Here is a 10,671-nt window from a genome sequence, read left to right on the forward strand (position 1 = left end):
GAGGAAAAAAAAAAAAAAGCAACTTCACAAGCCACCCCTTGTACTTGTTCTGCTTTGAATGCTTACAAGGGGTGTGCCTTCAAGAAAATGAATACAAATCTGCAATTGATTTTCATAATGTTTCTGCGGTGTTTGAAAACCAATCGTTTGAACCTCTGAGATCTTACCTAAGTGAACCACTCCTACGCATCTAAGTGCTCCAAACTGATATATGACAATATCTACTTTGGATCACGTGTCCTCCGGAGCGACTAAGACGGATAGCGCGTCATCTTGCCTTCCCAAATTTTTTCCCCTCTGCACATCGGATCCAAAACATCTATCTATAGGAGCAAGAAAAGGAGAAAGATGTTTAACTCAGTGAATCTAGGCAACTTCTGCTCCCAGTCGCGTAAAGAGAGGAGTGCTGAGTTTGGAGAAAGGGCAGGTTGCGCTTCTAATCTCTACCTCCCCAGCTGTACCTATTACGTCCCTGAATTTTCAACTGTGTCATCTTTCCTGCCACAGGCCCCCTCTCGCCAAATCTCCTACCCTTACTCCACCAACCTCTCGCAAGTGCAGCCCGTGCGAGAGGTCTCCTATGGTCTAGACCCCTCAAGTAAATGGCACCATAGAAGCAATTACGCGTCGTGTTATTCCGCAGAAGATCTGATGCATAGAGAGTGCATCCCGCCTTCCACCATGACCGAAATGCTAATGAAAAACGAGAGCGTGTACAGCCACCACCACCCCAGCTCCAACCACCCGGCATCGACGGGATTCTACACCAGCATGAACAAAAACACTGTCCTGCCCCAAGGTTTCGACCGCTTCTTCGAAAATGCCTACTGCGGGGCGGAAAACCCGGCTGAGACCTGCCTGCAGAAGGGCGAGGGCAAACTGGAGGCTGACTCCCAACCCAATGCACTGTCATCCCGCGGAGACCAAGGTATAGACCCGGAAGACGAAGAGGAAAACACAAATCCAGGGTCTTCAGCCTCGTCCTCTTCTGTCAACAAGGAAGGAAGCAAAAGCAGCAATTCGAGTAGGTAGAGCAGTAAATGGAAAGGTTAAGGGACTAGCCCGTGTGTTTTGTCGGTCAAATTTTATGTGGAGTTTTATAAGCATTCAAAGGATTTTATTATAACCTACAAAGCTCTTTCTTCCAACGAGAAGAATTTTTACGATGGGAAAAGCTCTTTGAAAAAAATGGAGATGTTAGGCGCAGACACAGTATCTTAGAGTCTGTGAAATTTTAAAAGCACACCATCGTGACAAATATTAACTTTGATCATGAACTTACATGAGCATTTTAAAAGGATTTGGTCCCGGGTTGCTGAGGGTAAAAGGCAATTGGGCAGAACACTACTTTAGCTGCCTGTGCTTTCTTTTAGGCACTAAGATGCATGCAGAGTGTTGTTTTCTTCTTCTTCTTCTTCTTCTTCTTCTTTTTTTTTTTTTTAATTAAAACTGTATGGTGAGTCTTTTCTCTTGGTGGGAGTGTGGTGCTAAGGGGGGAGAGCTGCAGAATTTGCAGGCAGAGCTGAGCATTTTCTTAGACTTTCTGTTTAAAGTGGCATTTATTCTCCTCCAAGCCTAGTGGAGCGTCTAGCTTTTGTCAGGAAGGGCTTTTACTTACGTGCTTCTTTGCTTGGGTCTTCTTTTTTGCATGCACTCAGATTTCTAGGCAGTCTTAGAGGAGCGCTTTAAATGCTGAATCCAGGCAACTTAGCAAGTTAGTGTTCAGCGTGGGGCTCTTTTTGGAAGAGGGGAGGGTTGTTTTGTTTTCCTATTTGCTTTCGTGATCAGCAGAAAGTCCCCTTTTGCAGCTCAGATGCTAAGTTCTCTTCTTTGATTCTTTTTTTGCGTGTGTGGCGAGGACTGGAGTTAATCAAAAACTTATGCGGAACATAATATCTAGTTCCTATAATTCCGACCTTGCTCATGCTGTTTCTATACAGATAACAGATTTGCAGCTGAGCATGGGCTTTTTTTTTTTTTTTTTTTCCTTTTTTTTTTTTTATTTTTCTTTCCAGAAATCAGCTTCTCTAAAGCCTGCTCCAACAGTCTGCTGCCTCCAGTCCCGGGCTGTTCTTTTTAAAATAATCTATCTGCACAGAAAAAATTCCTGCATGTGTGTGCGTTTCTGGGATTAAACCCCGTGCAGTGGGAAAGCAATTGCAACGCAGTCCTTAAGACCCTGTGTAACCTCACCTCTGCTACCACTAACAATAGGCAAACTGCTCACTGCTGGAAGATATCTCCCCGTGCATTAATAACTTAACTCTGCCCCTATCTATGTGGTCAGCTGTGAAGATGAGTCTGTGTGTTGCATTAGGATATTTACACTGCTTTTGGTTCTTTTAAGGTGCTCCCAGAACGAGGAAGAAGAGGTGCCCCTATTCGAAATTCCAGATCAGAGAGCTAGAGAGAGAATTTTTCTTCAATGTCTATATAAACAAAGAAAAAAGGCTCCAGTTGTCTAGGATGTTAAATCTCACTGACCGACAGGTTAAAATTTGGTTTCAGAACAGAAGAATGAAAGAAAAAAAATTAAGCAGAGACCGCCTGCAGTATTTCTCTGGAAATCCCTTATTGTGAACATCTTTTCAAATCCCCTCTGCTGGTGAAGTGTATGTGTATTGGGAAGGAACAGTTGCAAGCATGGGTTTGCCCTTTCAGTCGACAAAGCAACCTCAAAGTTTAAGCCTTTTCGTTACTTACATTTGTATGTCTGGGACAGTTCAGAGTAACAAAAGGAGTGAATTTTTCTTTCAGTTACCTAACCGCTTAAAGGACTTGAATTCCATGAACATCTTATTTAACTTTTTTTTTTTTTTTTTTTTGTTTTTCCTGAACAGATTGGGATTCCCTTTTTTATTATTATTATTTTTATTGTTATTATTATTTAGGCACCCTGTCCATTTGAATAAATCGCAGTGCTGTGTGTTACTACCACGGTGATTTCAGTATGCAGCTGTGTTATCACAAGAGCGGCCAAAGTCTCCCTGTAGGATCAAATCACTTCGTCTGGGGTGAGTGTGCGTGCGTGTATGTGTGTGTGTGTGTGTGAGAATGCACACGCAGACATGTGTGTCCTTGTGTGTGGTGCGTGTGCACATTCACACCCACCCCGGTCATCTGTGTTCTGCTCTCCATGCCAAGAGTTGTTGTCGAAACCTCATTTAAATATCTGTCCCTAGCAGAAGGAAGATCATTTCCACCTCCCCCATGCACCCTTTATATATATAAATATATATATATGCATATATATATAGGAGTGAATGTGTGTATGTATATATATATATACATATATATTCTATGCAGTTTCATTTCTACATTTTCAGTGGGGAGGGGTGGGAAATCCAGACGAAAATACATTTGCAATAACAGTCTCTGAAATGGTTTGTAAATAAATTTCGTAGTGCTTTTTTTTTTTTTTTTTTTTTTTTTTTTTTTTTTTTTCCCCCCTGGAAATGGGAGACGAAGAACATCGAGAGAAAAAATAATCCTGAAAAAAAAAAAAATAATAATGAAAAAAAAATCTTTGTGTATGTAAAGTGAGTCCCCGGGATACTCTGTGAAATTCTGTGGCAAATAAAGACATTGCAAGCTGTTCTACATTATGATTTTATTTGACCATTTTATTAGAATTTCCCCTCTTAAAAGCCTCTTTGCGGTCATTGTGGTGTGGGTTTCTTCTATAGGAGTTTAAATACCTGAATGCATATCAGAAATATAATCATCCATATTCATGTGACTCGCTGCAATCTGCTCTAATAGGACTGGTATTAATATGAAACCTCCACCTTGGAGCACACGTTTGTTGTGGAGTTCATTGTGTTCATCACGGAACTGAAATTTATAGGATTTTTCTTGGCCCAGTAATCCTACCCTGAATTTGGCTCCAGATGTCTTTCTCTGTTTTCCGGTTGTAGTTAATCTTTTTGCATTTTCATGAGAACAATATATTAGTCTTCTTTTTTTTTTTAAAAAAAAAAAAAAAAAGGAAAAAAAAAAAGAAAAAAGAAGGAAAGAAACTCTAATTACACCAAGAAACGAGCTGCATTTCCAAAAGTCAAGGATAACGTACCTTATACCTACAAAGCACAAATGCAAAGTCAAGTACTTAAATTCCTGCTTAAGAAAAACAAGTTCAACTCCCAGGCACAGGGCATAAAAGCGATTTTTTTCTGTTTGCAAAATGACTTTTTTCTCGCAGCGTCTGAAAGCAACACAACGTTTTCGAGGACAAAGAAATCCAGAAGATGCCGTTGGTGATGTGGTGCATGTATTTTGTGTAAATACAACAATTCGGAGGGTTGTTTTAGGGGGTTGGGGAGGGTTGGTTGAGGTTTCCAATCTCCTGCTTTCTGATGTGGAGCGATGGGATTGTGCATATGGGCGAAGGGGTAGAAAAAAGAGCGAATGAAAAAAGGAAAAAAAAAAAAAAAAGCAGCAAAAGGAGCAACACATTATATTCCCATCCATTGAGCGTGTTCTTGTAAAATTCTCATACTTGCTTTTAAATACAACCCTGTTGAATGAAAACACTTTGATGGTGTCTTCTGATTTTATTTGACAACGGTAGGGAAAAAAATTATAACCCACAAAAATGCTCTTAGTTTGCACACACACAAACACCCCTCCGCGCAAATAAATGAAAACCAACTTCGGCTTTCGTGATAGACCCGTCCTCCTTACGCCACGATATGATCTTGAAAGGATGTTCGCAGGCATGTTTCTCATTAAAAGAGTGGGAAAGGGAGGGAAAAAAATGGAGGGGGGGGTGGGGGGGGGGGGGGGAGGATGGCAAAGCGCTTCTTTATTTGCTTCTATTTATTTTTGCAAAGCCTGCGGGCTGAAAGGACGCTTGTCCCCGGCCTGAAATCTCGCCTAAGCTTTGCGTTGAAGAAACCGTGGGTGGGGAGGGGGCTGCTCGCCCACCCCCAAAGCACCTTTCTTTAATGAGTGTTTGCCAAACCTTCCCAAGGTTAGGAAAACCAAAGAGAGGTGCAATAAGGTGAATATCGCGAGGTCAGAAGCGGCAGTTAATGCTCCGTAACAGCAGCGGCTGTCCGGACAAAAGCGGCTAGTCTAGACATTGTAATAAAGACTGCAGCACTAAACAGCTTAATTTTTCTTAATTACCCCGTCTGGCTAAAGGAAAAGACTTCCGCAGTAAATAGTAAACAAATAAGGGAGTCTTGCCCAGGGATTTTTTTTTTCCTCCCTCCCTCCTTTCCTCCCCCCCTCTTCCTTCTCCAAGGCTCCAGTTCAACTGCAGCACAATGAAACTGTAGGCCTAGTTCAAAGTTTTCGCGAGCTAAAATGGAATGCTAGTTGTAAAATCCAAGTTTATAGACCATGTGGGAGTTTACAGCAGCATTAAGCATCAGTGCCATGTAGGAAAAGGGCTGTTAATGTTCTGGGGAGGGGGGCGGAGGGGCTGGCGGAGGACGGGGGGGTCACTGAGGATGCTTTGGGTACCACGCCGGGGGAGCGGACAAGCAGAAACAGGGCTTAGACATATGTATCTCGCCGGCCGGGGTGCGTGCACCTATATGGAGGGGCCATATAGGGTCTGGCGCCGGGTTTTGGGGCCGGCTCCCTGTCAACCACAGAAGGCCTCGGCAAGGGGTTTTCTGAGCCCGGCCGGGGAAGCAGAGGTGGGAGTGAGACCCACAGGAAGAAAAAATGTGAATATTTGATGTCTTTGAACTTCAATAAAGTCAAGTCCATCACCTTTAACCCTTTCGTAATAAAGAGGAATCGGAGAGGGTCGCGGCTCCCCGGCCGCCCCGCCTCCGGGAAGCCGGGGGGGTCGCCTGGGGGGACCCACAGTTTCCCCCCGAAAAAAAAAAAAAAAAAAAAAAAAAAAAGAAGAAGAAGAAAAAAAAAACACAGCAAACCCAAACCCAAATATTGAACCCTGTGTGGCGTTTATGATGCTTAATATTTAACTCAGCCGCGCAGCATTTAATGCATCTCGAAGCAGGTTTAACACACCCGGCACACACTCTTTATTATTGTTATAAACCTTTTGATATCTTAACGCATGAAAAGTTTTTATAACTTTGTTTGGCGTAAAAGTTTTACAAGTTTTTTCCTTTTTTTTTTTTTTTTTTTTTTTTTTTTTTTTTTTTATTCCCAGCACGCATTTAGGCATCTCCATCAGACAACTTTATTCCTACCTCGGATGTCCATCACAATAAAGCCTCCCTCATAGGCTGGGGAGCTTGCTCTGTGCCTACGTTAATGACACCCAGACTAATTACGAAGGCCCTTTCCATGTGACGTACAAACACACCAACCCAACCTGTTTCCTATTGCTCCCTGGATTTCATACACAACATATTGGAAGCAGCTCTGGCTTACTTTGTTGTGAAATATTGCAGAGAGGGAAGGAGGCGAGGGGGCAGGCTTCTAATTGGCTTCTTGCAGGATAATAATGTTCACTTATGTTGGCTTCCATACAAAGCAAATCATTTCCATTTTGGAAAAAAAAATAGAAAAAAAAAAAAGAAAAAAAAAAAAAAAAAAAAAGGGGGGGGGGGGGGTGGGGGGGGGGGGGGGGGGGGGGGGGATCTGCTGCAGGAGCTGCAAATACTGGATGAAAGTGTCCAGGGATTCTCCTGGTGTTGGACGGGGCCTCTCACACCCTCTCGCGCTTGCACACGCACCCACTTGCACACGCAGCACCCCACGACCCCACGCAGCCTCTCCTGAAGGTGCCAGAGCCCCGGGCAGGAGCACATAACCTTGACGGTGCGCTAAAAGCCGTCCTAAAGGCGAAGCCTCTTTGGTGGCATGTAAATAACCAACTTCAGCTGAACAACTCAGCAAGAGCGGCAAACAATAGCCATGAGGGGAAATCCATCCTTTTGACCATTTGCACTTTCCTCATGGGTTTGACGTTGGTTTGCAACTTGGCCAGAGCTGGGATTAGAAAAGGCGAAGAAGAAAGCCAGTGGTTTTGGCAAGTGGACTCGAATCGACCATCAATTGAGCTAATCCTCGCCTGTGGATCCTAGGGTGAATTCATTTATTTGTGTACGAGGAACTTTTATAGGAGCAATAGCTGGTCCCGACGGAGAGGCAGGGCTGGTAGAGGCAAGCAGGCGGCTCGCCCCAAGTCCCGGAGCCCTCTGCCAGGGACCCTCGTGGCCCATAACCTCGGCGAGAGGCGATTAAATCGGTTCTCCTGAAGCACCGCTCTGCCGGGGGGGGACAGGCGGCGAGTTTGCTGCTGAAATATGGGAGAGCCACCGGCAAGCAAAGGAGGGAGGGGGCGGCGAGGGGGGGGGGGAGGGGGGGGGAGCGAGGAATGAAACTTTGGGGAAGGAATTGCGGATTTGAAGCAAAGCGTTAGCAAAGTTGTGCTTCAGTTCCCCCCCACCCCCCCAACCCCCACAGAAAAAAATCAGTACCCCCCCAAAAAAAAATAGGGCACTGGGAGGAAGTGGGGGCTGCAGGGCTGCATTGCTCCTCTGCTCTCCGGGAAAAATATGAAATGATGAATTATATTATTTTGCCCCAAAATGGCGGCTCATTAAGGCCTTGCTTCTACGCCTTTCATAAAGTTGGGGAATATGCGGATGCACAGCATATGTTAGATTGAAGCACGTTCCTCTGCTTTTGATAACTTCTAAATTACAACATGAAACCACGAGAATGTGGTTTGCAACCTCATAAGCCTTTTTTTATCTGGAGTTGAGGAATTAGGCTGAAGCATATTGCTGATGGAGCCCATAAAAAACTTTATTCATTTTCGAAAAAAAAGGGGGAAGACTTAATGTAAACATTACAATTGTTTATGTGCTACAAGTAGCAAAGTAAATTCATTCGTTTTAATTGTTAAAAAGCGGCCTAATCCCTTTCTTTGAATTAAGTGATACACGCTTAAGCAAATCTGCAGTCCTCTGCTTTAAAGATGTGTTTGATATAAACCGTATGTGACTGTACAAATGACGGCTAAAATAGCCGAAACTCTGTGTCACACGCTGGGCTTTGCAGCCAGCGTGTGATTAAGAAAGCAGAAGATATTCGAGATTATCTTCTAGGCTGAGGACTTCAGGTACAAGAAAATAAAAATTAGAAAATAAAATAAATGAGGATTCCGGGGATTTTGAAATAAAATTCTCTCTCCGCACAGATGTTTCTCAGCAGTCTCGACCTCTGCGGCGGTATCTGCGTTTGGAAGGTGGAGAGCCTCAAATTCTAGGCAAATCGTGCAAAACAAAGCGTTCGGGCTGTGGCTCCATTATCCGCAGGTTATTCCAATGCTATAGGTGTGAAATTTGTCTTTATTCAGATTTTTCTTCCAATTGCTTCTTTTTGTTTTTCGACGAGAAACGGGAGTGTTAACAGTCCGTCCTCGTGGTGCTCTCCGTATTCTGTTAAAATTGTAATTGAAACAATAATGTTTATTTTGAAGCGCTCAGCAGACCGGAGTTGCCGCTTCAAACACGCCTTAAGAAGCCTGTTAAATTATCAGCGTTTTAACAAAGTTTGAAAGAAATCATTTTCCTATCGTCATATGGGTAAAATAGGAGTTCTTTGAGGTTTGCTGTTAACTTTCAGAGCAGCAGAGTCACATTTTAGCACGTCCTTCATTGTTTTCAATTTTTACCTTTCATCGTTACTCTTCGCCTCTTTCAACTTCGCTTTTTAACTTTATAAAAGGGGCTCTCCGAAATCCCGAGCTGCTCCACATTTCCATCAAACGCTTCGGTTTTTTTCAGCTTATAAACCGCAGCGCGGCCGCGAGCCTTGCCCAGACAAAAACACCTTTAATTTTCGAAACGTGCAATAATCCACATTTTTAGAGCTCCCACACGGACCTCCCCACCTCTGCGAGAAACAATTCCCCCTTTTTGGGGGGCAATATTTAAGTTTGTTAATGCGGTTGGAAAATTAAAGGAAACACTTGAGCACTGAATAAACTTTTCCAAAATCCCCGTGTCACATTATTGCGCTCTGTCACCCTCGCCGCTCTTTCTTATAGATGAATTACACTTTCCAAATTTTGTCCTCATGATCAAAGGCAGGGGAAGGGGTCCGGACCCAGACCAGTATTTGGGTGCCTGCAGCCTGCTATGTTGGGGGCAGAAAATCTCGAACGCGGTTTTCAATACCACCTCAAGGAACATAATATCATTCCATAATTCTTTGACTTAAGTTACTCAGAAAGAAGGAAGCAGGGTAAGAGGGATTGTAAAGTTTGATAGATTTCTTGTGGTGATAGTTTACAGTTTCTAAGCCAACATATAAAGGCGTGGGTTTTATTTTTGCATCGCTGTTATTGTACTCCAGTGTACTTTGTCATAAATCAGAATTATTTCCGCTACAACATGGGGCATAATACCGGGCAGAAATACAAATTTAAGGTAATCATTAAAGTGTTGCTACCAAATACTTCCTCGAAGCGAAAATGAATGTTTGTAATAAAAACGTAAGAAAACTTGGTAAAAAATACAATGGGCATAAGAAGTACTTTCTCCACATAACTCACGGTTAAATAATTAGATTGAGAAGAGGACAGGTAAAATATTAGGTGGAAGTCTGAGAGATTCTTTGTCTTGGCAATTGTACACGTTTATGTACTCCCGGGCACAAGAGGGGCTTTGCTGTCATTTTTGCTCCCCCCTGCTCCCCTCGTCCCTGCCTGGCTTCCCCGGGCTGCCGGGCGCTGCTTTGGGGACGTTTTAGGGCAATTGCTCCGTCTGCGGCGCTGGGGACAATGGGAGGACCCGGGGGCCGCCCGCTCCGCGCATCCTCCCTTCAGAGCCGGGAACAAGGGGGGCAAACCCCACTTTGGGGTGCTCAGTGGGATGGGGAAGGAGGGAAAGGCCGGGGTTGCTCCGGGACCCGCTCGCAGCCCCGAGCTTTCGAGGAAAAGCACCGGGCTGGCAGCCCGGGTGCGCGGCCGTCGAGCGTGGATATTGTTCCCCGAAAAGTGTGTAAAATTCAAAGTAGGTTATTAAAGTCCTTACCACGGGTAGACTCTCTCCTTTTAAGTTTTAATAGCATTTGTTCGTATTTATTTTCTGTAATTAGAGTAAAGCATTTTTCCCAACGGGGGTTCCACTTAGGCTGATGAATTTTATTTCTCTTTCCATTAATGACCCATGTTTATCATACTTCTAATTATTTTTAACTTTAAACAATATTCGGTCTCCTGGAGACGCTTCTGTGCTGCTTGCTAACGTCAACTTTCTTTTTCCATGGCCAAAAAACCATCACGGTCAAGTCGTGAAATATGCTCGTGTAATATTTTTATGAACAATCTGATTGTATATTTACTCGGCCCCCTTTGCTCCCGAAGATGCTGATGAGCAACTTGCGGAAGAGCCTTCCAACCCTTCCCCAACATTTGCATTAGTAGCTTGTGCTGGCAAAAACTGGTAAACAAAACGCCTGTGGACGGTGTAAATCTTTATTTTATACTCCCAACATTTACACATTCATAAAAGATGAGATTTCCACCACAGTTTTCTCTCTCCAGCAACCTGGATAGGGAGGTTTGCTCGAGATGCTATTGTGAAGCTCCTGGCTCTGTGGAGAAGCAAATTCGAATTATTTAATGTCACGTTTCCCTCTGATGTGCTCCGTGCAACTCGTTAATATCTCCTTCGACAAAAGCACACCAGAATACACGGCGAAAAAATCAGGAAAACATATTTAATCTTT

General features: G+C 43.7%; 1 protein-coding gene across 1 annotated transcript; it reads left to right on the forward strand.

The window, feature by feature from the left end:
- The first annotated feature begins 348 nt into the window (after positions 1 to 348).
- On the forward strand, positions 349 to 3,330 carry HOXC11 (homeobox C11). The gene is made up of 2 exons (XM_035309009.1): positions 349 to 1,024; positions 2,348 to 3,330. The coding sequence occupies exons 1-2, from the start codon at positions 349 to 351 to the stop codon at positions 2,578 to 2,580; spliced, it is 909 nt and encodes a 302-aa protein (XP_035164900.1). The 3' UTR covers positions 2,581 to 3,330.
- Positions 3,331 to 10,671: the final 7,341 nt, after the last annotated feature.

This window comes from Oxyura jamaicensis, chromosome 33 (assembly GCF_011077185.1).
Source record: "Oxyura jamaicensis isolate SHBP4307 breed ruddy duck chromosome 33, BPBGC_Ojam_1.0, whole genome shotgun sequence".
In the NCBI taxonomy this organism is placed as follows: domain Eukaryota; kingdom Metazoa; phylum Chordata; class Aves; order Anseriformes; family Anatidae; genus Oxyura; species Oxyura jamaicensis.

Coding starts and splice junctions, on each gene's coding strand:
- HOXC11 (XM_035309009.1), top strand. CDS start 349: ATGTTTAACTCAGTGAATCTAGGCAACTTCTGCTCCCAGTCGCGTAAA. Junction 1,025..2,347: donor AAGCAAAAGCAGCAATTCGA/GTAGGTAGAGCA, acceptor GGTTCTTTTAAG/GTGCTCCCAGAACGAGGAAG.